Source organism: Serinus canaria, chromosome 8, assembly GCF_022539315.1.
Source record: "Serinus canaria isolate serCan28SL12 chromosome 8, serCan2020, whole genome shotgun sequence".
Taxonomy (NCBI): Eukaryota; Metazoa; Chordata; class Aves; order Passeriformes; family Fringillidae; genus Serinus; species Serinus canaria.
The window spans coordinates 14,072,384-14,099,372 of NC_066322.1; the positions used below are offsets into that span (position 1 = coordinate 14,072,384).

The 26,989-nt window shown below is 42.5% G+C and overlaps 1 protein-coding gene across 1 annotated transcript; it reads right to left on the reverse strand.

Moving 5' to 3' along the window:
• Positions 1 to 3,129: 3,129 nt before the first annotated feature.
• On the reverse strand, positions 3,130 to 26,281 carry LOC103814919 (vitellogenin-2-like). Its single transcript, XM_009088576.4, has 35 exons — positions 26,100 to 26,281; positions 25,982 to 26,002; positions 25,725 to 25,876; positions 24,176 to 24,427; positions 23,503 to 23,664; positions 23,263 to 23,411; positions 22,524 to 22,674; positions 22,265 to 22,422; positions 22,011 to 22,176; positions 21,043 to 21,168; positions 20,466 to 20,684; positions 19,331 to 19,548; positions 19,100 to 19,197; positions 18,725 to 18,849; positions 18,515 to 18,616; positions 17,750 to 17,869; positions 17,475 to 17,664; positions 15,703 to 15,796; positions 15,406 to 15,591; positions 14,698 to 14,842; positions 14,355 to 14,577; positions 14,101 to 14,276; positions 13,061 to 13,729; positions 12,553 to 12,603; positions 11,611 to 11,697; positions 10,366 to 10,578; positions 10,133 to 10,275; positions 9,601 to 9,739; positions 8,991 to 9,126; positions 8,348 to 8,534; positions 7,933 to 8,021; positions 6,791 to 6,888; positions 5,878 to 6,037; positions 4,320 to 4,481; positions 3,130 to 3,447 (listed from the first exon to the last, which is right to left on the reverse strand). The coding sequence occupies exons 1-35, from the start codon at positions 26,167 to 26,169 to the stop codon at positions 3,329 to 3,331; spliced, it is 5,556 nt and encodes a 1,851-aa protein (XP_009086824.4). The 5' UTR covers positions 26,170 to 26,281; the 3' UTR covers positions 3,130 to 3,328.
• Between the last annotated feature and the right edge of the window lie 708 nt (positions 26,282 to 26,989).

Here is a 26,989-nt window from a genome sequence, read left to right on the forward strand (position 1 = left end):
CACCGTGCCCACCCCTGCCCTGCTGTGAGTGGGACAGGCTGTCAGCACAGTGCTGCTCTCTGGGGACAGGGACCTCCCCCAGTGACACAAACCTGTCACTGTCACCAGGGCCATGGCTAAATGCTGCTGATGTCCACGCTTTCCTCACCTGCCTTCTCTTCCAGGGCTGATGTGCCAGCCCCTTCCACTGGTGTGTTTAGCCACAGAGGGGTTTTGGTGGGGGTTGCCTGACAAGGGGGACGGGGTGAGGCTGACAGGTGTTACAGATCAAACCTCTTGGCTTAACCAAGGTGGACAATGTGCAGGCCACCCAAACATGTCACATCCCACAGCAAGGGGTGACATTTTCACCCCATGATGGAGCCCCCTTCTCTCACCAGCAGGCATTTTCCCTGTCCCTTTGTAGCCAAACTCACAGATCTCTCAGGCTGCTCTGGGCTCCAGGTTTGGCTTTGTTCCCAAGTCCACCAGTTCCTTCCAGTCCTGACTGGAGTGCTCCATTAGGAATCAGCACAGGGAGGGCTAAGGCAGCCCAGAGCTGGGGGGTTCACCTTGGCACTGTGTGGACACTGCTTCCCTGCCAGCCTCTCCCCTCTGGGTGGGAACAAAGCTGCTGCTGCTGCCCAGCTCACTGTGGGAAGGGACTGGATTCATTTTCTCATCAACAGAGCAGCAGCTCCTATCCAGGACAGCTTAGTTTTTGTGATGCTGTTTAGCTGATGGGGTTTTATAATTAGCTGTGGGGATATAATTTATAATGTCTGACAAACGGTGGATTTTCTTCCTAGATCAAAGATCACATCTGTAGGGCAAAAAAAAAAAAAAAAAAAAAAGAAATCTGAAACATGACAAATCCCTTATTCCTTGCCATGTTTTTACTGGCTCTATATTCAGGTCCTGATTTTTTAACCCCTTCCCTTGTAGCACTGGTAGCACATGATAGAAAGCCAAGCTGTTCACTGGAGGGTTCTGTCATGTCTTTGGATATTTGGCAAATTACTTAAGGGTTTGAATATACACCTACTGGCCACTGGTAGTCAGGGCTCAAAAGCTATTATGGCATAGCTATAGCAGCTGCACAGGTTTGGGTTTTTAAAAAAAAACTTCCTGCAGGCAGCAAGGACTTGAGGTCAGCAGCAGTACAAGTAGAAAGCTGCTGTGATGGCAATATTAAATGCAACAATGCTTGTATTCTCAAAATTATAACACTGTATCACTGAAACATCACACTAGAACAGTCACTTCTCAAAATAAAGGTCAAACAACATTCCTCAAAATAAGGGTCCTCACTGGGAGCTGTACAGGCTGCACCCAGCTGCAAGGGCAGGGTCTCCCCAAAACCAGACTGGGGCTGCAGAATCTTGTCCCTCCCTCCCTTAGGGCAGCAGATGCTGCCTCCCTGGTCATCCCAGCCATGCTGCTGCCACAGGGACATCTGTTCTTCTGCTTCAAGGGTCACCTAAACCTGCTGGCAAGGGCTTTGTCTCTAGTGACTTCTCTATGAAACTGAAACCTCTCCTTTTCTGGGTCACTTCTTCAGTACCTCAAGAACAATTTCAGCTTCCAGTCTTTGCTCCCATATAGTCACAGCCCTTTTACACTGGTATTACTCAGAAGGATATAACCTGAATGAAAGAGAGGGAAAAAAAAACCAAACTAAGAAAATTGTGAGTGTGACAAACAGTTTTGCTGAGCACATTTCCCTCGAGCTGTGCTCAGCTCCCCCCACAGTGGCAGTGGGGGAGAGGAGCAGAGGCTGCCTCAGGGCTCTCACAGACCCTCAGGATGTGGACACCTGCACCCACTTAGCCTGCAGCCCCACAGGTGTTCTGGCTGCCCTGGTGATGCTCACCCAGGGTCTCCTGCCAGGGCAGTACTGCTGGGGTTCAGCACACCTGGATGCTGAGACTGCAAGAAAACAATTCCCCCAAAACTCTTCTCCAGCCTTGGCACGTTGGGAAGAGAAGATCCCCATGGGCTGCCCCAACTGGAGCTGGAAGTTTGTGTCAGCATTGCCCACAGGGGCTACATAAAGCCCTGGATTCAGCCTGAGGTTACCTGAAAAGTCTGTGCTGTCCATCACTGCTCTGTGTGAGTTCCAGGCAAGCAGCAAACCCACCAGCTCGTGGCTTTACTGCTGCTGCCAGCTCCCCATCCTTCTGCAGTGCAGGTTACCATGGCAGCATTCAAACTGCATAGAATGGTATATTTAGACCTTTCTTTTGGTACTAAGGACCTAACCTTTCTGAACTATAAAACTGCTATCCAAACAAGAAAAATCAGGTATGTGCATCCATGAAGGTGCAAAAGCTGCTGGAGAGAGCAAAACAACACAATTTTCACAGAATATTTTCAAAATCCCATTCACCCTGTGTGCATACTCTGTGCATACTCAGCCTGCAAGCACAGCCTTAAGGCAAGCAGAAAACACCCTCCAGGCCTGCTGGAATCCTTTGGGCCCCACTGCTCAGGGCAGATGAGCTCATCCCTGACCATGCCCACACAGACCTGGGGCGGGGGCAGGAGGCAGAGCCCACCTGGGGGTGACTGCAGCCATGGCCCTTGCTGGGCACAGAGGTTGGGGCATCTCCCCCAAAGTACAGAGGTCTGGCTCAGCTCCAGAGCCTTTGGCAGGTGCTGTGCTTGATGTGCCTGCTGTGCCCCACCCTGCCCTGCTCAAAGACACCAATTCACCACAGCTTCTGCATGTGGTGCACCAGAAATGTAACTTGTTCTTGGCTCCTCAGAGCAGCCTTGCCCAGGGACAGGAGATTCAGGCTTATTCCCTGAGCCTGCTGCTCCCTACAGCAGCACTGGCCCACCACAGAGCTCTGGCCAAGCACCACAGCTGCATGGCTGCTGCATGTGATGCTGCTGCAGCATCACAGCAAGGTGATCAGGTCCTGCTGGAGGTGCCCAGGGCCCCAGCACCAGGGAAGGGAGCATGGGGGGAACAAGCAGGAGTAGTACCACAGCTACCCAACCCAATTCCCAGTGTGACCCTGAACAGAACCCCAGTGCACAGAACTCAAGAAGTCTACGAAATGGGGGATGAGGAGAACCTATGCAGACCTCTTTCCACTACCAGTGAAATAAGGAAGCCTTCACAATTTTTTCTTTGCATGGATTTATTATGAAATCAGGTATTTATGGGGAATCATAACAGTTTCTACAATAACAAAGTTTAATACTTTAAATTACTTGGGAAGATTCCACATACAAGATCCTTGAGTACCTAATTTAGCATCTATTATTTCTTAAGACAAGGTTTTTTACAATAAAAACATGAAAGTATTTATGTTTTTTCCTATGCTGCACAGGTACAGCTTCATGTGCTGCAGTTTTCATCCTCACAAGAACATGCTATGTGTGCATCAACAGTGTCCTTCATATCCTCTGACTTCTGGTCAAACTTCATCTGCTTGTCTGTGAGGCTGGTGGCTGAATCTGATGTGGAACAAGAAATGAAAATTAAACAGTTTACTTCACAAGTAGTTCTGCAAGCTGCAGCATTTACCATGCACTAGTTATTAATTACAGCAGGCTTGGTTGCTCCTCACTGATTTACATATTCGTATTTGTCTAAGTCACACAGAGATGTTCCAGGAAACCCACTTCATTAATAAGCCAGTCCTGCCTTGAAAGCTACTACTTCTCTGCAGAATTTTATTAATGATACATTTAGGAAAGGGTATTACAATCTTTAAGAAAAAAACCCTTGGAAAACAGATAAAACTCTATGCTCTATATAATCTGTATCTACTTTATTTTATAATCTACAATAAACGTATAGAAAATAAATCCTCCTATGTCACTGGGCCTGTTTGCAACAATCCTGTCCACACCTGCCCATCTAGTACCTAAATCAGCTCAGTGAAGCAGGATCACACTGAAAGGCAGGGGTGTATAGAAATGCAAGGCAAGGATCTCTGTTTTGGGGTGCTGCTCTGTTTTGGTCCTCTATGGCTCAGTCTGCACATGCTGCAGCACACAGCTTTTCAGCTCAATCACATGCTGACTGCGCTGTTGTCCTGCCCTTACTTTGTTAGCCCTAAGCACCACAAAGGAGAATTCAGTTTAGATTTTAAATCCCAATAGAGTGAAAACAATTAAAAGCCCAATAGAGAACCCTCTCCCTCACTGAAGGAATGTTTGCCTACTAATAAAACAGGGAAATCTTCAGTCAGTAGGGCAGTAAGTCCATGCCCACCTATGGCTATGCTATATTGTTCATGTTTTTCAAGTGGAATGACGGAGCCAAGTGACAATCTGTTTATCCTTTGGCTCAGCTGCTCCTCGGTGGGATTTCTGTGCCTTACCAGCAGGGAGGCAGTGGAAGCCCACGGTGACCGGAGCAGTCTTGGTGGGGGAGCAGCCCTTGGTGCAGCGCAGCACCGGCTCCGTGGAGTAGCACCGGGACTCGACCCCGGCCAGCCGCACCGCCCTCTCCAGCTTCACCAAGGAGTGCCGCAGCTTGCAGGCTGCAACGGGCAGGGGGACAGCTTTTGGGATAACGGGATACAGCTCCAGACCCCCCAGAAGGACCCGTCTGCCTGCACTGCCCATCTGCACACCTCCCTCTGTGAAAACTGGGTTTTGATCATAAATGAAGAAGCTTTACTGACTGATAAATCTTTCAAATCAGCTTGTTAGGTATGGAGCCCTGGAAAGGTAATTTCAAATGCAATTGCTCTGCTTCTAGATCAGGATATAGAAACATAGTACTTTCTAATAAACATTTTTCAAGGTAAACTGGCTTACTGAATAGCTGTCAAAACACATTTTAAAATGTTGAATATTCAGCAGTGGAACTAAAGGGGAGATTTCTGACCAAATAAAATTAATCACTAAAGAATTGCATTATTACCAGTGTCATTCAGACACGGAACTGGGCAGAGAGAGAGAGCAACAGTCATTGCTGCCAACAAGAAATATTGATCTCATTTTGGATTCCCAGGACAAACAGTTACAAGTGAGAAGCTAAACAGACCACAATTTATTCCTAGATATAGATTTTATGTCTTCAAGCTTCAGCAGCTTCCACCATATGTTAAATGGAAACATAACGTGGTCACCACCAGCCACAGAATATTATTGTGGATGTGTATGTGGGCTCCATATCCATCTAAAGCAAGTTTGTTGTCCAGAATTTGTGACAAAAACATGAAAGGATAACAGCTAATGCTGAGCTAGACATGCACAAGCCATCTGCAGGGACTGAAGATGTCCTTCCCACAAGGCAAGTCTCTACAGATGCAACGTGCCTGTTCTCCTCCAGCACTGTGGTGTGATGTTGCATCATAACCCCAGCTGAGAGCTGCACACCATGAGATCCTAATCTACAGAAAGACTTAAAATGCAGCTTTTTTATTTCAACCATGTAATTAAGTCCCTGGACTGCTCAGCTACTTTGTACATACAAAACTTGAATGCTTTGTTTGACAGGTTGCACTGGTTCAAAAACCAGGTGGTCAGCCCTGGTAATAACTACTAATTCCCATCTGATTTTTTGATGGATTAATTGCTGAAAATTGATGTCCAGAAAATGGGGTTGTGCTTAAATAAAAGCATTGTGTGTGAAGCTTATCCTCTTTCTGATCCTCATCTAAAATACTTCAAAACTGAAAGATTGAAGATTTTAATTCATCTTATTTTTTTAACTACAACTAAGTTATATATTTTGGCTTGTTTAACCTGTGATTTCTTATTTCTTTCTCAACTTGCAAGTAATTTTAAAACAGTATATAACTTAATCATTAATCTTCTAATATGCTTTTCATTTCCAAAATATATATGGATTTTAAATTTTCAGAACAGATTCAACATTTCCTGAACAACTGCAGTAATATGATATTAAATTTATTAGAGCTTGCATACCTCCTCTACAGGGTCTTTCTTCCAAAATCCAAGAATGCCCAAAGTTCACTGCATCTTTAGTTACATATCCATTAGGCATCCGATATTCCTGTTCACATTCTGCATCATATTTTCCACACAGCCCACACATTTTCCCTGCCATCCATAAAGCAACTTGGATCTTGGAGGGAAAAGAAGCAAGAAGTATTTCAAGTTAAAAATAAAAGTAATACCTGTGGAGCACATTTTTGCTATGCAGGTCCCTTCCAGTGTAAGTTAATGCACAAACATTTAAAATCTCTTGGATAAGAATTCAAAAGGGTCTGACAGTCAGGTGCCAAACTCCTGTGGGGCTGCAGAATCTATAACTGATACAGTCTTTATAACCTACTGTGCCAGTCTAGGATGTAAGTTGTAATTCATGCTCTAGACTATTAATATGCTGAAGCTTTTTTCTGGTGGTTGTTTTGATAGTACAAGAGACAGATATGAAACTGTTTACCAACCCCTTACGTTCCAGCTTCGTGTTAATTTGAGTGCAGACTTTAAACCACTCATTTATCAAACAAGAATGGTTGCATTTTTGCTGTTTTGGAAAATTATACAGCTGTAAGAACAGTGTCAGGAGCTGCAAACTCATTTTTCTTGCAAAGGCACTGCTGACTCAGCGTGTGTACACTCACAGAGCCACTTCCCAACACACATCTGTACTGCAAGAACAGAATACTTTTGTTGATCAAGGGTTCTCATTTCTCACACTCAGAAATAAAGAGCAGGACTGTGCAATCCTGTATGATCATCTTCCCTTTGGGGTTTTTTGTGCCCTGCACACATTGCCTTTGCCACTGTACACCCTTGCCTTCCTACACACAGATTTAAGGGAATCCTATGGAAATTCCTTAACACCCAATCTCATGAAGAGGAAGAATGATACCCTGAATGTGTATCCATCAAAGTACAGTTTATCAATGCCATAGGCTGGGGCGAGAAGTACAAGCCCTTGATTTTCACTGTGGATCCACAGAGAAGCACCTAGAAGAAAAAAAAAACAAAACAAAACAAAACAAAACCAGACCAAACCTAGCTTCTTTAAGAGAGAAAAAAAAGCAACTGTCATGTTTCTGAGATGTTCTTTTCTTCAAAATTCCTCAGTTACCCTATTCAAGAAACAAAAATATAGAAGAAAACAATGTAGAAATGGGCATACATGGGTGTTTGCAAAAGGATGGAAGAGAATGTTAATGGTCATAGACTTATTAATTTTTTGGTGGTTATTAAAATAAACACATTAATGTCTATTAATTATTTCTGAGCTGTCTATAGTATCTCTGTATTTGTGCAGGTTAGCAAGGCTCTGAGTGCACAGCATTGGAATATGGAAATATGAAGATCACCATGAGTGCCACTGGGGCCATTTCTAGCACAATTATCACTTCCCAAGTCCATAACAAATAGGACAGAGCTCAGCACTGGTACATGCTAACCCAATTTCAGCAAGATTTAGCCCAATTCACATATTGCAGCTCTTCAGTCAGAATACCCACACTGTATATAGCCCCTGACTACACAGCACAGGATGAAACAAGGTCTTCCTGTACTTTTCACAGAAACAAACTATTCCTGTTTGGAAGAATCAAGCAGGCTGTATCACCAGCTCTCCATACTTATCCCTGGCAGAATGCAAGCTAAATTTATACCTACAAATCAAATCAGGAAAAACATCAACATACAAGTCATGTGTAGTGGATTCTAGAAAAGCTCTACTTTTTTAACCAGGCAAAATTGATAGCATAGCCAAAATCTTCTCAAATTTGGACCTGCAATGATGTACAAAAAGTGGGATCTTCATGTTAATTATATCTTGCTTATTTAGGCTACTTCAAGAGCTTCACACTCTTATCAATCTAAGTGTCCCTCGGCAAGTGAGTAAAGTACATATTCTTAAATATTACCTTAAAACCAAAGAAACACTGACTGAATACAAACTGATCAAATCTCCTTCTCAAGATTCCTTCTCTTTCCTCCTTTCTCCCAAAACAAATGTGAAGATTGAGCAGCACATGCTGCATCACTCACCAGCAGATGTCAATGAGACGTTTGTTGGGCTCTCAGCCCCATCCACCAGCAGCTTCACCCGTCCGTTGGCAGGGCGCATGTCGACCTCACTGCAAGGACAGGAGTGCTCACAGCCTGGCTGTGCCCCCTCCACACACTCACAGTGACAGAGGCAACTCCCTGCTCACTAAATGTCACAGCTCAGAGCACAAACTCATTTCAAACATTTAAATTACATCAGGGGTACTTTTGTCACCTACGATGCAGGATAAGAGCATCAAGGTCACATTCAATATGCATGGAAAATAAATTAGGGGAGTGCTGAAACCTCATGGGCTGCTAGCCACTGCAGGAAAGCTCAGATTGGAGCTCCTCTCATGCTAAATGTGGGCAATGAGGTCCCCCATGCTCCCAGCATCTGGCAGAAGTTACTTACTGATTGCCAAGCTTGATGTTGATTGCTTTCAGGTTCACAGCTTCTTCTGCATTCTTCATCATCACCAGGAACTTCAGGTCAGAGCTGCAATCCTGAGCCAAGATGTGGTAGCAGTTTGCTGGCATGGTGTAGTTAAACCGAACGTCATTAAAGGTTGTGACCTTGTTGTAGGAAACTGAGCATTGAGCTGGTTTAAAAAAAAAAAAAAAAAGGCAGTGAGTTTTGTCTTTTCCATGAGAGAGAATGCCATTAAATTGTGTGGTTTGTTTTTAGTGCTATACTATTTTAGCTTTGTATTTTTTTTATTATGTGATGTTTTCATAAGGTTCACAGGGACTTTTGGCTAGTAAGCACCCATAAATTCTGAAAAAAGGCATATAAAATCTGTTCTTCTATCTAACAAAAAAAGAAAAGAATTGACAGAAATTTAAAATTATATAAATTCAGATAATTGGTATCTTGATCCCTGAAATGATGGTTTCTGTTCTACATGCACAGTATTTTCTCTCAGTTGAACCATCCTCACATTATTACAGAATATTTCCTAATTAACTGAGACAAACAATGCCAGAAAAATTTACAAGGTGTCCAAATAAATGGTGAGTCTGAAGTTGTCATGCTTCTGAACCCAGTTAGATCTGACCTTTCAAGTTCTCAAGCACTGCAGAAGGGGCTTTAGCAAAGACATTCCAGCTGGGAGGCTGCAGCTCTGAGGTTGATGTCTTTGGACCTACAGGGAGTGACAGGGGAAGCCTCATGGCTTTTTCATAGAGGGTAATCTGAAAAGGAATTCAAAAGCACATTCAAAATGTACCTGTGCCAGCAAACAGCTATTTCTTCTACTTTCAATGCAAAGACTTTATGTGAACATAACTCATCTGACTTGTTGTCCGTGAGGTTTTTGCTTTTGCTCAGTTTTCTCTCATGTGTGAGAGAAGTCATTCAGGTATTGTTCAGGAGAGGATGAATTACTCCCTTTCAAAGGTGATGAGGTGCACACTTATGGAGATACTACAGATGGAAACTCATGTCATATGAGTGCCCACGTCTCTCTCCATGAAAAGAATCACTATATAGACATCCTTCTATGAAATATTACAATGATAGAAAAATTAAGTTAGCATCAGTTTGGGTGCACATGATGAAAATTACTTTTATATATTTCTTTCTCAGAATTGACCCACTGTAATTAAACAGTCACACTTTTCTACTAGGAATGAAATAGAGGAGCAATAAAAATATTTCATAATTACATCAGGAAGCTTGATAACAACATCACATGTCCTTGGAGAGGTTAGAGCCACGATCAGCCTGGCTTGTCGAGAAGGATTCTTGTCCATTTTTTCAGAGAACCCCAGCATAAATGCAGCCCCAGGGACAAACTTGTAAAACCTTCAAAAGTTCAAATCAGAAAGATTTAGTGAGATGGAGGAAAAAAAGGCTGCACACATCCCAGCTAGATTGTCTCACACCTGTGTGTAAGCAGCATAACACTCTTCAGGATCCCTGGTTATGTCCTCACACCCATTCTCTGCTCTGTTCAAGTGTAAGTGAAAGGAAGGATCTGTTCCTCAGTTTTCAGTAGTTATGGCAAATATCAGGAGTTACTGTACATTAAAATAAGATGTAATCCCACTCAGCTTTGATGTCCAAAGGCAGTACTTGGACAGATCAGAGAATAAAGTATCAGCCAGTTCTTAAGCCACTAGAGCCTCGTGTGCAGATGCAGATTTTTCCCAGTTGACCAGCATTGTTAGCAAGTGTCACTGAAGACTCAATTCTCACCATTCTGCTATGGATCTGACACTGGAAGGAACTTTAGGCCACTCCAGTTTCACTTGTACAGCAGGGTGGGTAGCAAACTGCCCAGTTACCAGCTCAGATGAAACTTTGTAGTCCTGGCAATTCCGTCCCCATTTCAGGTAGGCCTGTGAGGGAGGGACAAAGGTCCATTTGTTTAGTGACTGGAGCGTTCCTGTGATGCTTACAGATCTGTACAAGCCAGTTTTGAGCCTTACCTTTGCCTTGTGAGCATTGTGGACTGAAGCATCAGCACAGAGCTTCCACTTGCTTGAATCGGTGAGGTTTGACACAAACACCTGCAGCCGGGGCCTGATGGAGTCAGTATCAGCATACACCACCAGCTGGAGACCTCCTACCTTCTTATCATCACGGATGCCATGCAGCAAAACTGCTAATACTGGGGTCTTAACATCTCCCAAAAACTTTGGCTAAGAGGAAGGGGGAGAAGACATGCAAAGCATACAATTATAGAAGAGTTACCATGGAACATTTTAGATGCAAGATCTAGATGGATAAATGAAAAAATAAACAACTGAACCACAAATATATACCAGCATATATATCACACATATATACATGCCTATAAAACCTCATGCATATGTCTTTGATGTGCACGTGCCTCTGCATGCCAGATGGCTTTTATCACTGTGTTTTTATGAGCCAAAATTTGTGCCATTTCCTGAGCTACAGCTGATACCATGGAGATAGTCATATAATTAAAACACAGTAATGACTATATGATTTGGGCTTCATTGTGTGTATCCAGCCTGTGAATAAAAGAAAGTGGTTCAGTTTGAACATCAGCTGCCAGTTGTATGCGTCACTCATTCTCACAGCAGAAACATCCCCCACTCATCTCCTCTTGTTTTTCTGTCTGGGTCTTGTGCTGGCTTTCTCCTCACACTTGGGCTGTGAGGTCTGGGGGCCAGACAGGTTTTGTGTTTGCACAGCAACTCAGCACAGAATATAATCCAGGACATTTTCTCCAACATCAAGAACCCCTTCCTTTGGAGAACAGCCTTAAGTGCATCATGATCTTCAGTATCTTCACTCCATCATTCTCCAGCCTGCACTCATCTGCCTGGTGGTCAGGAGCCCAGGTGCTCCATGCCCCCTCTGGAATATGCCTTTTGCTACCACCAGTGTCCTCACACTGGCACTGCAGCACCTCAATCTCTCTGCAGGATGCAGAGGTCACAAAATGAGTCTCTGCAGGCATCTGTTGGGTGGGATTTCCATGAGGGAAGGGTTGTGATGCAAGTAAGAAGGATCCTCAGTGGCAAGGAAAGTGCATATGGGAACTGTGGTGCATGTCTTGACTGATACCTGAGACTCAACAGGTTGGCATTTCTCCCTTCCCATGATTATTGTTGTTATTAATAAATACAACCACTGTCAGTGCACAGCCACTCTGACATTATTCCAAGCTGTCAAAACCCCCCAAAAATGATGCAACTAACCCATGAAGCTCGAGATGTGGCATGACTGGATCTGGCAGAGGAATGTGAGCTGTCAATTTGGTCATCTGGGAGTTTTCTTTCTGGGAACTGAAAAAAAAAAAAAAACAAAACCCAAAAAAATCAAACCACAGCAGGCTTAAGAGGGTAACTTTAAAGCATGCTTGAAGAAATTGCACTAGGCAGTCCTGAGCAATACTCTCTATCATGGCACTTGGCTTTTTCCTGCTTACTACGTAGGATCTAACTCTGAAAAATTTTGTTTCCCCAAACATAATTGACTCTTCATGGCCCATAAAGACCATACCTAGATGAGAATTCCCTGTATGAAAAAACAATGGACCAAAGTAAGTCAAATTTAATCAGATTCTCACTCCAGTATGAAAGACCAGAAATTCTGCACAGGCCTGATGAACTGTAAGCTAAACTGAATGGACCAACTGAATGGAAAGGAGCATCTGAGTGGAGACACACTGCTCAAATGTTACTTTTTGAGGAACACTAGTGCCAAGTACACTGCTCTGGCTGGCTCATGCCCTAGCAAGAATCTCCTCAACCAAAATACTATAATATAAGGTATCTTTCTACATTTGTCCACATCACTATCCTCATGTACATGCAGTGATTCCAACCCAAGAAACCAGGTGATCAAAGCCAATCATATGAATCAAGCCTCTGATGGTTCCTCCAAAATGTGCAGCTCCAGTCTGTTTTGTTGCTTTGGAAGAGGCTTTGCAGCTCCTTTGCAGAGCCACAAGTGGCTTCATGTGCACAGCACAAAAGGGAACACAGCTCTCGGTCTTTACCCATCTCAGAAGAAACACCATAGTTCTAATGTTATCAGTACTGTAATTTTCCTCAACCAAGAAAACAAGTTGCCATTAAAGTCTCCATTTGACTCTTGACAGATTCCATACTTCTTTCAGTGAGGAAAGAAAAACTCACCTCTTGTCTTTGTGCTGATTTAAAGCGGTACTGATAAATCTCATGATCTTCCTTTGAAATTGACAAAAACAAGATGATTAGAAGTCTCAGAGGAAAAGAAATGCTGCAATTATATGAAAGCCTAAGAACTGGAAATTAAATAAGAAATTTACTGATTATCATTCATACATAGTTTTGTATGCTTAGTCACAAGCACATAATGCAAGATGAAGTCATTTATATAATGTTTCTACCACAAAATTAAAACAGAAATATGCAACACTTATGGACAACAAATTGTCAAAAAACCCATTTCCTGACAGTAACAAAATTTTCAACAAACTTGTGAAAACTTTTGAGATGAAGTAGACATCTGTGCCAATGATTGCAGGTGTGTTTGTAGAATAAAGTTTTCAATTTTATGTTGCTAAATCTATTGGTCAACTCCTAATGTCCTGACTTGTCATGCAAAGCCAGCAGCCATCAGGAGCATGATTAGTAGCATCAGTTGATTTACTGACAAAATTACCCATATTTTGGAATATGCACTGCTGCTGCTGCTGCCACCTTCCAGATGTCCTGAATGATGTTCATGGCTGTGGTGGCTCTGTGACTCACTGCTGCTGCTGCTGCTATTCACATGCCTCGAGTGATGCCCATGGCTATGATGACTTGATGACTTCCTGCTGCTGCTGCTACTGCTGCTTTTGCTGCTGCTGCTGCTACTACTACTCTTGCTGCTGCTGCTGCTACTACTGCTCTTGCTGCTGCTACTACTACTCTTGCTGCTGCTGCTGCTACTACTGCTCTTGCTGCTGCTACTACTGCTCTTACTGCTGCTGCTGCTACTACTGCTCTTGCTGCTGCTACTACTGCTCTTGCTGCTTTTGCCGCTGCTGCTACTGCTACTCTTGCTGCTTTTGCCACTACTGCTACTCTTGCTGCTTTTGCCACTGCTGCTGCTGCTCTTGCTGCTTGCATCTTTGTTTCTCGCTTGCTCTTCTTGATTATTCTCATCTTCATCTCCAGCCTCTTTACGATGAGGAGAAACAGCAGATGATGAGGAAGAGGTGACAGCTGAGGAGGCAGAAGATGAGCTGGAGGCATGTTTTGCATCAGGGTCTGCCCCAAGCTCTGCAAGCATAGTGTTTTCTTTCTTTGAAGGTTGCTTCTTCTGGTGTCGTGTTTTATTTGCAATCTGCAGATACAGTCCAAGAGGTACAAAAGAGAGAATACATCTGGTCCTGTTTTTGCAAAGTAAAACTTCTGTGGGTGTTAGGCAAAGGTGGGTTCTCACACCAGCTTTTCAAGGAAAAACCACCTCCCTGACTCACTCACAGCAGAAACTGCAGAATTCCCTCAGATCCACTCCATCCATCTGAAATCCAGCCCAGCCCAGCCCACCTTGCTGGATGCACCCCACAGGAGCAATACCTCAGCATGGGGCACTGGCACCTTCCAAAACAGCCCCAGCCTTTCTTTGCCATGCCAGCTGCCCACACCGTACTTCTAATTCTCGCCCACGTTTAGGGGAACATGTTCCCCACTGCCAGACCCAAAGTCACTTGCCTTGAACACATTGTCAAGCCCTAGAATCTTCTTCAGTTTAGCTTGAATGTCCCCATACAGAGATGATTCACCCTCTTCCTCCGACTCCGAGTTTACTTCATTAATTATTTTGGAAGCTGCTCTGGATCCTGCCTGAATCTCCAGCTGGATTTTGTCAATATCAGCATCTGTTTCAACTACACACCAATTGCACACATTAGAAAGTTACACTGCTTCAAAGAGCACTGACAAGCCTCAGATGCTCAGTATTTTACCTGGGATCAAGACTACTTTAGCTTCGTGTTCTCCGATGAGTCTGTGCAAGTAGGTGTTTTTCAGGAAGCTGGCATCTCGTGACCTTCTGGCAAAGCAGAGCTGACAGCCCAGGTGCTGCAGCTTGACACAAATGTCTCGTTTGTGAGCTTTTCTTCCCGTGACGTGGCCAAGATCCTCTTGAGAGCCATAGGCGCGTTTCCTCGAGGCGCTGTCAGCTTCTGGCTGCGTTAGAGATGGGGATGTGAGGACCACTGGGAGTGTGTCACAGCAAGAGTCAAACTACAGCCATCCATTGCAGAGAGGGTAAATCTTACTGTATAAGCCCAAAAAATTATAGGTTACCTTTGTGAAGCCTTCACTGGAAGCTCTAGCTGATGGTTTGAAAGGTTCTTCCACAATATTTGATGAAGCATCTCCTGGGAGAATTGGGGTTCTCTTTTCAACACCTAGCTCTCCTAAATTTCTTGATACAGCAAAAGCCTTATGTCTGTTGAGATATATGCAAAAAACAGTGAATTGTCTTTGGATCCTTGTAATCATCCTTGTAAGTATCCTTGAATCATCCTTGTAAGTATCCTTGAATCATCCTTGTAAGTATCATGTGACAGCACGGAGGTAAGATATTTGAACACAGGGATTATATATGAATTTAGAAATATAAACATGATTGAAAACAAAAAAAGAGTTCATGACAAATATAATTTTTTATATTGCAGGAAGTTCTCAAAGTCTGGATAAATTTAAACAAAATTTCCAAAGCATCAAAAATTCTCCTTCAAACACATAAATCAAAATTCTTAAAAGACAATAAAATAATAAAAACCCCCACAAAATAATAAACAATTTAATATAAAAATTACACTGCTAAATAATTCAGGTATCTTCTGATTTTTAGCTAATGTATTTGTCCTCTTTGTGATTTATCCCAAAGGTTTTGCTATACACTGAAGAATCACTCTGCTTCTCTGGAGACCTCTGTGGGAGGTCAGTCAATGGTGAACTTTGTCAAGCTTCAGCAACAAAAAATATTCTGAAGTCATGCTACTGTACCTTACAACCACTAGCTCAGTTTCCTCATGGCATGGATTTGTTTCAATCTTAATATTTTTCAGCTTCATGTCTATCTTGGCATCAAACTTCATTGGCACTTTTGTCAGGACCTTGCCTTGAATTTCCACAGCTTGTTGGAAGTATTCTGTGTTGACACCCATTGTTGCAAATTTCTGTATGTATAAGCTGAAACAGAGGGCAGCAGTCAGGTGTAAGGAAGGTGCTCTTTTCACCCATGTGGTTCTGCCTTCCCTTAAAAACCTCCTTCATATGGAAAGCCTCAGAAACCTGCCATACCTGGGGGTTATGTCAGAATGAATCTGCACAGTGGATTCGAGCAACTGTGAAGGTCTAAAATCTCCAGTTAAAGGGGGAGTTATCTTTCCATCAACTGCAAATGCAAGAACAATATTTAAACATTGTAAAAATGGAAGAAAGGAGTCAAGCTGTTTCCAATAGGAGGTGAGGTTTTGTTAGTACAGAAAATACAGCTGGAAAACAAGACAGACTTTGGGACACAAGAAACCTTTCATGATTCTGAAGAATACTGAAAATATAGCGGAAGCTTGTTATGTAAGCAAAGGTTCAGATGCAACACACTGAAAATGGAAATAAAAATATACTAAGAAATTGAAGAGCTGACCCAAATTGAAAATTTTATAATTAGTGTAGCATTAAAATTTCAGAAACATGGGGAGTCAGAAGACAGAGTGAATGCAGAGAACAAGGCTAATCAACCTCCGATCTCCAATCTTTCCTCGCATCAAGTGTGAACATCTTGTACTGTAGACCCAAAACTGGACATTTACTCCAGATACAGCTGCAAATGTGCTAAATAGAGAAGGAAATCATTGTCACACTGGCTCTGCTCTTGCTTCTGCAGCCCATGACACGGTTGGCCTTTATCACCACATGAGCACACTGCTGGTTTATTGTACCAGGTTGTCCTGCCCTTCCTGTACAGCTGCTCTCTATCTGGGTAATGGCCAGCATATGCACTTGGGTTACTCCACTCCAGGTGAAGGACTTGGCATTGCCTTTGTCAAATTTCACCACACTTCTGTCAGGCCATCCTCTCCAACCTGTTAAGCTGCCTGTCAGTGGCAGCCTGACCCCCAGAGCAGCAACTGCTCCCACCAACTCAATGTTAATATTGACACAGAAATCCTGAGGGTGCCTTCTTTTACGAAGTTTGAATTTTAAAAGACAATGAACAAGTGCCAATGGCAGTGGAAGGTTTCTAGTAACAAGTCACCAATTCTATTTTCAGGTGTTGACTGCCCTTGGAGATCAACAGTCCAGATAACCTTCACTCATTTGGCAGCCCATCCATCCAATCCATACCTCCCCAACTTTGCTACAAGGTTGCTATTAAAAAAAAAAAAAAAAAAAAAAAAAAAACCACAAGACACAGAGAAGGGGCAGAGCTGAAAAGATGTTACTAAAGCAAACTAACAAACCAGAAACCAGCGAAGAGTGGGTACGTGGGAGAGCACAAGCACATGTTCATCACCCTTCATTCCTTACATGGTGTCAGCAGATGTTAGAGTCAGTCTTGCCTAATTTAGGTCTGCTGTACAGCTCACAGTGTGATCACTGAATTAACTTCTTGATGAGGACTAGCACTCACATATTTGTTCTTTTAAAACAGAGCTCCAGTCTCTTTTCACAGGCCTTCTTCTCTTCCTTCTTCTTAATGCCACTAACAGTGCTCTTTTGATTGTTTTCTGTTTTCTTCTCTTTTTAAATCAACATTGAATCCTCCTTAGCTTGTGTGTGCACCTACCCATGTCTGCATCAGCTCCCCAGGCAGCTCTTGCGGTTTTTTGACCTTGAACGTTGTGGCCTCTCTCTCTCTCTCTGGTTTCCCAGGTTCTCCTCTCACCTCTTCTGTCATCAATCCATTCAAAGACAATGCACAAACCAGTGCATCCATCCTGTCTCCAAACATCTCCACTGCCCCACTCTCCAACACCCCAACTAGCTCTTTTCCTATCCCCCTGGCTCCCCACTCCTTTCTCCATCCCCCCTGGGGCTGTGTCCCTCCCCCTGCCCGGAGCCCCTCTCACCGCTGGCGGCAGCCCTGGCCAGGGCGGTGCCGTAGGAGCTGTACTCCAGGGGCAGCCCGGTGCAGGTGGGGACGATGTGGCGCAGCTCTGCCAGCCACAGGGGCTGTGCCCAGTGTGCGGCCAGGCCGGAGCGCAGCTGTGCCGCCAGCCTCCTCAGCAGCGTGTTCCTGTCGGAGGGCTCCAGCAGCGCCTGCAAGGACACGGGCACACGGCAGGGGGGCACGGGCAAGCGCCGCGCTGCCCCGCCGGGCAAAGGGAGCCGGGGGCCCTGGTACCTTCACGGCCTGCTGTAGCACCTCCTTATTGATGTTGATGTAAGCCAGCTCTTGGCCAAAGAGTTTAAAGTAGGCTGATATCAAGGGGGTTTCTGTTGGCAGCTCCTTCCATCCCAGCAGCTGGGGAACAGATAAAGAGACAAGAAAAGTTTCTTAATGGAACACTTCATAAATAATGATTCATCCTAAACCACCCGTAACTAAACCCATCACTGGCCAAGCTGCCCTTTTCCCTTGTAAGATTTCCAATTGTAAATAGCATGAGGGCCCTAATTCACACTTCCTTCCACCACTGAGGTGCCCACAAATGTTTGCTATCCCAATACAATAACATTCGCACACAGGGTCTGAGCCGTCAGTACCACTAAACCCAGTCTGAAAGCACTGGAAAAAAAAGAAGCATTTCTCTTGAAGACGAAGGCATATTCTTGTAATCTAGGTGAGGTAGATGAAGGGAGGGAGTAGGAAGCCTGCCAGGCATGTGACACACTGTGCTGCAATGCCTGCTATTCCCTTCCCTCCTGTGCTCCTCCTGCAGCCATCTCTGAGTTGGGGAGGAGGCAGAGCCAGAGCAAAAACTGGCAGAAGCTATTGCAGCCATGGCAAATGTCCCCTGAAGTCCCCACTGCACATCTCTCCTTTACAGAAATTCTTGAGCTGACTCCTAGGAGAATAGTTTGCCTCCTGATACGGGGCTTAGCTAGTGAGAAGCATCACCAATACCCCTTCATATAACCCACACGTTGTATTACTGAAAATACCTACAGCTTTTCCAATCTCCTTTATCTTTTTGTATGTGGAATATTCAGCAAAGGGGATGTTTCGTTTCACGATGACATCTGTGAGGCCTTCCACACGGACACCAGCCTACCAAAACAGCACGAGAAGGAGCAGGCTGAAACGTGCTTAGAGAGGAAACTTTGTGAGCAGTTTTAATTTGAATTTGATTTAGCATTGACTTAGGTAAATATTTACCTCCACCAAATCAGCCACCGACCCTGCAGAATATGCTGTCAGCTTGGAAATGATTGCTGATGGGAACATCGTTCCTGGGCTGTTCATAACAAATACATCTCCAGCAGCACCAACTTTATAGTTATCTGTGGCAGAAGAAAACAAGAGACATCTTTTTTCTAACCATTCTGTTTAGGCTTTTTCACTGCCAACTTTAAGATATATCATTACATAAACTCTAACTGTTTAGGCAGAAATCATTAAATGCTACTCTAAACATATGAATCTCACATTTAATTTCTCACTGAAACAAAGAACACCATATTTCTCCAAAGGAGTTAACATTTAAAGAATGGATTTCTGAAGTGAACTTTTCCTGATGACTGAAACACTTACCAAAGTAGCCTCCAATACGTATGACCTTGCTGTAGCGATAGCTCAGCCTGTCCAATTTGGGGGCCAGCAGCTTAAGGGCAATATTGCAAGCTGAAGATCTAAACAAAATGAGAAAGGTAATAGTATCCAGAAACAAGTTCCTGTCAGTAAATAAACTGACTTCAGTTGTCAGCACGTGCAGAAGATGATAATTTGCTGTAGAGCACCTGCTTTGTTCCTGTCTCTACTCACATGTTGTACATGTATGGCAACCTGCTCTTGGACAAAGCCTTCATGTGGGAATACACAAAACTGGCCACTTGCAGATTGCTCTCCTTCATGGCCACGTTGGCAATGGTTGTTATCAAGGGAAGGGCAGGCCTTGTCTCAAAGATAACAGCACAAGCCATCATCCGCACCTCGGGGGAGAGCGACTCGTCAGCGAGGATCTGGATGAGATATCCCTGCACCTGCAGAGACAAAACAGGGCCTGGAATTACCAATAACTGAAACCATTTTGCAAACTGGATCCACACCTAACCCACAGAAAATAGGGGAGAGAGGATCATTATCCCTGCAGAAGAGTTTCCTGATCTTTTTTACTGCAGGGTTCCACATAACTTTACTAATATAACTGAAGGGGCCATGGTGGAACGGCCTCATGAAGCCACTGAAATGGAAATAAATGTCCATCTATCAACCCATGGCAATCCAAAAGGCTTCAGCATTGCTTTGTGCATTATTGACATTCAAACATCAGTGAACATTTTTGGAAGAAAAAAGTGTACGTAGTAAGACAGATTCATGGTTTGAAGTAACTCCACTGACTCAGTGAGCATGCTTCACTATTTTAGACCAGTTTTAAAAAGGTTCAGCAGTTCACCAAAGACAGTCTGACTGAAGGGTTTCTCTTATATGTCCTATACCTAAACTATCTGAAAGTCTTGCCTATACTTTCTGTGACAGCAAGCTCAGTGTGGGGTCAGTGGTTACTCATCCAGCCTCAGGGAAGGGTCTGAAAGAGGCAGGGCAAAGCTGACATTTGGCCCAGGAGTTTAACACAAAGTGTCTCTCCTCCAGATTACAGAGGTAATTTAAATTATATGTCTGACTTTTAGGTGGCCAAGTGTCCACTATCTATTACTAACACAGGACTCAGTTGGTTACAACAGAAGATAAAAGCAACACTGCTGGAAGATTCCTACTGACTAATTATCATGGCATCTTAGCAGAAAACATCAGCTGAATGTAAAACTGTGTAGTATTGTTCTTAAAAATAATCTTTTTTTGAAAAAACCGAATCCACACACAATACCATTAAAATCATTACACTTATGGTACATATTCTAATTAACTAAGTAAAGAAAATCTACCAGATCCTACGTACTGTTTTGCAGTCCTTCCAAGCAATTTTTCTCAAGGCCATTATGGCATCAATCTGAATGTGGATGGGGATATCAGAAGCACTGGATGAAAAGATGGGAAGGAACTTGAGGATGCGCTTGATGCTGGCTGGCTCTCCCATGTTGCCAATGCACTTCAGAGCCAATTTCATTTTGTCCTCACGGCCCCTGCTGATTGCTTCGTCTGCCAGGTCATGGATGGGCTGCAAACAAAGCACAGTTCAATCAATCAATCTCTCACTCTAATGTATAGACTGTCCACAGTGTCCCCCTTACCCACTGAAGAGCCTACCACAATAAACAAACTGGCTTTGATAAAAATCACTCAATGGTGGTTTCTCTCAGGATTTTACCTTTGCAATGTGAAAACTGTGTTTTCAATGATGAAGCAAATTATTACATTGACAAAATTATTTGATGTTTTTGTTCTGAAGAAAACCTACAAAATGTGTATTTATATTTCCAGTCACCCTTTTTATACTGTATATTAAAAGAATTAAGCTAATATAATGAACATTACTAAGCTATTAAAAAAAAAAAGCTTGGCAAAAAGCCACCTACCTGGAGAGCTTCTTTAGGACAAGCTGAGGTCTGAGAACAGTATCTATTCACCACAGAACTGTATCCCAAGCTGGCAAGTTGTTGAAGCATGGGATTTTTCTGGATTCGAGAACTTGTCACTAAATCCTGTGAAGCAGAATAAAAAATTAATTTGTCATTTAATACAGTGCTTCACAAAGCTTTCAGAGCAGGAAAATAATCAGATCTTATTTGAAGGGATCAATTTCAGAATGATTACTCTTCTTATCTAAACATATTAAAGTAGCTTGCAGACATTATATTTGGAAGCTTTACTTAGGAGCTTAATTCCCCACTAGTTTATACACATGTAAGCCTAACATAGCTACATTTTGATTTTCGTCAACTGAACACTGAAAACATTAGGATGGATAAATATCAATGTATAAATGGAATACCTCTAGAAAAATGTGCAACTCAATTATATTAATGATGCATTTTCACATCATTTTTGCTTTTCCTGTTTAAGAATGTTGGCTAGAGATGGCAAAAATCCTGCTCACAATTAATGGTTCATTATTGTGTCAATGTATTTGATGTTTACACTAATACTTTTCCTGCAGCATTTTCCACTTCATGGACTAGTTTGCAATTAAAAGAGCTGCTCAAGTGACATAACACCCCAACCATCATTTGTTTCAGAAGTAGGAGATTAAAGGGAAAAAGTTTTGTCTGTAGGAGGCATGCCATGTGATCCCTGAAAACTAAAATGGGAATTATTCCCAGAAGCTCTTATAAGAAAAGGCCTTTATATCAATATAGAGAAATGAAGTCATAGAACTATCCTCTAATAAATGCCAGGCCAAAAAAAATTCACGGGTCAACATTTCCACAAAATTAGTGCACACAAGACGAGAATCCAGCCTCTAAGGTACTTGATCACAAGTTGTTGATGTTGATTATCATTCCTTTCGTTGTGAGACAGGAAACATTCACATGGCTTTACTCACTGCTGCTATTGGAACAGTCTGTTCATCAGCTTTTGTTAAATGGAGAGCAAAGGGAACACTCAGAAGAGCCTGAAGGTAGCTGAGGTCATCACTGCGGATTCTGCTCTTGATGAATTTGAGAGCTTCTGCGGTGCCCGTCGCAGAAACTGCGCTCAGCAGCCATCGCCTGCAAAGAGATTTTTGAAATCCTTCATTTTAGCTCCCAGTTGTCACACAGCCAGAAGAGTTTCTGATAGGCTGATACAATGAAATACCTGTAGCGGGGTTTGTCCGAACACTGTCTCCAGATGGATTCAAGGGTGTCAGCGCTTGTCAGCTTGCAGAGCTGGACGAGCTCCAGGAAACGGTATGGAAGATCATCATGGAAATCTTGTTGGTTATTCAGGACTATGTGCTGCAGGGTTTCCATTATCTGTTACAAAACACAAGACAGAGGGCATGCAGAATTACACTCTTTGGAATTTATGATCAGGGTTTTTATTTTTAATTAGGAAAGCAATTTGGAAAAAATACCCGTTGCTCAGGGTTTTTGGTCTTGATGAGCTGCACTGACATCTGTGGCAGTACTGCTGGGAACTGGTACCGAAGGCTGCCATAGCTCTGCATGGAGATGTCTGGGGAGCTCCCCCATTCACTCTTCACCTCCAGCAAGGTGAGTTGTTGTCTGTCAAGAGTCACAGGAGAAAGGCATTATCTCTCTTCAACCAGGTGGGAATTTTGTTTGTTTGTTCAGTGATACTGTGATGGTAACTGTCTTACTCTTTAAAAATTTTTCTTATCAAAAGAAAACCTTTTGCTAATGAGTGAAGCTTTCTGTCTAGAACAAAATGACATTGGAGTTATCTACAATGAAATTGTTTCCAAGGAGAAGCAAAATTGCTGTCTGCTGAATGAGAGCTACTGACCTGGTGTAATGAATGATCTTATTTCTACATACACTTTCTTCCTCCTGACACTATAAATTAGCCCCTTTTCAGAACAAACAGAGCAGTAAAGTAGCATTCTTATGGTATAAGCCAACAAAACAGCTTTTCTCCTTTCCTTCCATGTAATTGTAATGCCAGTTTGACCAGGGTACAAATAGAAAATGGTTTGCTGAACTTTTAGGACTCTGGAAACTCCAAGTGTGATTACACAGCTCCATTCAACTGCTGTGGAGCTCCAGTCTCATTTCACTTCAGCTGGGGGTGAAGGGGACTGACAGAACCTCTAATTATTCTCACTTTGTGAAGCAAGCCCACGTCCCACCTACTTTGCTTCCGTGACAGCGACACCGGTGGGTTCACTGAATGGTGAGATCTGATACACCTGCTGAGACACCACCTCTGTGATCAGGGCACCACTGTCTGACTGCTTCAGCTTGTAGGAGAAAGCTGCAGTGCCCTTGATGATCCTTTCTTTCTGTAGGAGGACAGGGAGACCCAAAGAGTGAATAAATGGGAACATGGTGGCCATGTTTGTAATTAGGAAGATCTTTCCACATCTCACATACCATCATGTCAACAGGGCAGGGATAGATGTAAGCCATTCCAAGACTCTTCACCACTTTTTCCTGGCAATTATTTTGGTCTACAGTTTTGGTCACAGAGACTCGATTGTTCTTCTTGTCTTCCTGGATGACATACCTTGTATGGCAAACACCTCCAATCCCAGCCTGGCAGATGAATACAGAGAATGAGACTTCCCAATTATATCAGGATTTTACTGTGTAAGAAGTTTTACTTAATGAAGATTCTCAGTGAAGCTGTTAGTATTACATACAATCATTCCTTCTGAACTAAATAATAGGCATGTGAGCAATACTCGGTCAGGGGATGGAGTTTAAACTTAAAAAGTAATCAATTAATATCAACAATCAGCAAATAAAATTGATCAAATAGCTGCATTACAGAAGCCATATAACAAATAAATTCATGAATAACAATTCTTTTTCTCCAAAGAACTGCATGTTAGGACTTAAAGACATATGTCTTAGAAAGAATTCAGCCCCAATAATTTGTTGAACACACATCCACACATTTACTTCTATATGAATGAAAATCATCTTTTTCTTACTACAGACACACAAAAGTAGATGCAAATAGACAAAAACTCAGAGGAAGACCAGCTAAAGAGAATAAACACATCCTTTCAGCAAAATAGTTTTAGAATGGAGAGAAACACACCTCTTGTAATTCATACACATTCTGTGACTTCTTAATGGTTATCTGTATCATGTTCAGTATTCCTCTCACTATGTTAATGCAAGTATCAGGGCAGTTTTCTGGGCCATAAATGTTTCCAACCCGTCCACTGCTGTATTCAAACTTGAAGGGCCGGGTAAGGCATGAGGAAACCATCTGGGTGATTTTGGAGGATCGAGTGAATGGATCCCTGGGCCAGATGCCATTGTATTCCTCGAGCTGTGGGGAGCGGATCTGGGAGGAAATCAAGATACTTAGGTGAATAAAATCCCTTTGGTACTAAATATGCAAACATATTGGAAGAAATTAGGATAACCACTAGTGAGATACTCTTTTCTTCCAAATGTAGGCTTAGAAAATCATAGAGCAGTTTATTCTTTTGTCTTGTGCTTACACTACTGTAAAACCAGTGCAAATCCTGTCTGCTCAACAGTACTATTTTATCTTACCGAAGCAGTTAATATATCAAATAAAGTCTCCCTTTTTGTCAGCCTTAAAATAAATGTCATGCTTTAGATTTTACATTTTAAGAGCTTGTACCATTCTAAATGTAAAAAAAGTGCAGTTTTAGAATGTTTCATTTTATCTTATTCCTATATGACTTTTTTTTTTACTAAATTAATTACTATATTAGCTTCATATTTGTTATTTATTTAAATCAACCAAAATATTTTAACAATGAACAATATATTTATAAACACTGAGATGCTGTGTAAATAAGAAGCAATTTCAATAACTTTGGCAAAATTACTGCCAGCTTAGGTACCTCAGAGCACAGGCTGGTGCACACTGTACAAGAATTTTGGGACAAAGTCTGTAATGTGAACTGCAATCCCTAGCCCCCAATTTTCAAAGATCTACAGTTCAATACAACTATTGACAGCTGTCACTGAATTCAGTACTCCAAAAAGACCCTCTGATTTGTAACTGAATTAAAGGGGTAAAAGTACATTTCTGAAGCATATTCATTTTGAATTGAGCCAGGTCCTATCACTGCCAACATCAGCAGAGGCATGATTCCACACGTACAGATCTTTTACTGCATTATTCAAACACTAAACATTATTACATACTCTTTTTTAATGATTTTCACTTTTTAATCTTACCTTTATCATGTATCACTTTTTATTTTTAGTTTTTATCACTTTTTAAGTCTATTGTTATGAGTTGTCTTCATGACAATGATTTTACACACCCAAGTCCTAGCTTCGCACTAGGAGTTCCAAGTGTGTTAAGACTAGAATCAAATTTTAGAGCAGGCTTAAATGTCTTTAATTTTCCATTTTCTAGCAAACCCCTAGCAGCTGTATTTCCAATATGAAGTCTTGAGGAACAGCTCCTACCAGCAACTTCCAGAAGGAGCACAGATAAGTGACTCATCCCTCTGAAACGGCAGCCTGCAGCTCATTCTTTCACCTACAGTGACCAGCCTCCAGCTGTGTTTCCTGCAGCTTTCCTAGACCCCCCATCAGCCAGATGCAATGAAAACTGTGCTTTTAGCTTGCTGCTGCCCATTTAGGAGGTGCAGTACCTTGAGGAGGTAGACGCTCTCCGACAGCCCGCTGATCTCTAGTTTGCAGCTCAGGCGCACACCAGCTTTGGCTAAATTCTTTTCCTGAAGCCCATTCAACACCCAGCCTTCATAACTGTACAAGTAGCTCTTTCTGCTACTGAAGCCAGGGTCTGAGGGAAACAATAGCCATTTTCACAATACTTGTAAGTGTGTTCTAATAAATAGAAATAACAGCAAATTCACTGAAAACAGGTTATGGAAGGAAATTAACTTACCAATGTCAAACTTCTGACTACCTACAAAAAGAGATGAAAAACCAGGTGAGTAATGTTCAATCTAGATCCTTAAGGAAAATTTAGAGAAGAAAGGTGAAGAAAGTATAGGTAGCCTTACCTACAAGGGTGAGCACTAGTGCAAGTATGATCCCCCTCATAGTGAAGGTGAATGGGGCTGTGGCAGACATGGTGACACTTTTATGGAAGAAAGCTCAGGAACACGTGGCTCTGTTCTGCTGAATTCTCAAGTTTTTTATCAGTTAATGTAAACACCTCCCTTTTTGCAATCATACTTTCTCTTCAGATGGAATAACAGAAATCAAGTCATACCTTGGCATCTCACTGATCATCTCATAAGTGCTTTGCTGAATTGTTTAAAAGTTTCAACTTATCCTAATAAGTTTTTACTAGATCGCTTACAATAATTTTACAATAAACACATTACTTAATTTCCTAGGTTGTGTCACAGCTGGCTGCTGCTATTTGGTCCTACCATAGATTAGGTTGATTTTGCCCAGGTTATGCTGACCTGGCACCTGACCTGAACTGTTATCTAGCTGATAGCAGCCCAATTAACAGAGTCAGTATCACACACTGACAGTGTTCCTCCCCTTCCCTCAGCACTGGTTCCAGCTGCCCCTGCAGACAAGGACAGATATCCCCTTGATATTATACTCCTATGAGCACCAAAGCACATTTAACAATCTAATGAAAACCTATATAAATGGCACATATATATATATTTATTCAAATAAATCAGAGGATCAGGGTGTCCTTTCAGCTCTGGTCACAATGACCAGGAATATTTTTTAAATGAGCAAAGATTTCATAAGCCATCAGTAAATATTTTATCTTTCAAGGTAAATGACAGCCAAATCTGAACAATTAAAAGCCACAGAGACTCCTCCCACAAAGCAGGGGGAATGGGAGTGCAGGTCAGCTAGAACTTTTGCATTTCCAAAATGCAGCTGAACAGATGCAGGCTTGCAGCCAGCTCCACCATGGCTT

Bases quoted from the DNA above. Each gene is read 5' to 3' on its own strand.
- LOC103814919 (XM_009088576.4), bottom strand. From the start codon at position 26,169: ATGTCTGCCACAGCCCCATTCACCTTCACTATGAGGGGGATCATACTT. The intron at 23,412-23,502 runs GTATGTGAGATG...GTCCTCCTACAG, and splicing joins CCTGCCCTGTTGACATGATG to AAAGAAAGGATCATCAAGGG. The intron at 8,535-8,990 runs GTCAGATCTAAC...TTTTTAAACCAG, and splicing joins AGTGCTTGAGAACTTGAAAG to CTCAATGCTCAGTTTCCTAC.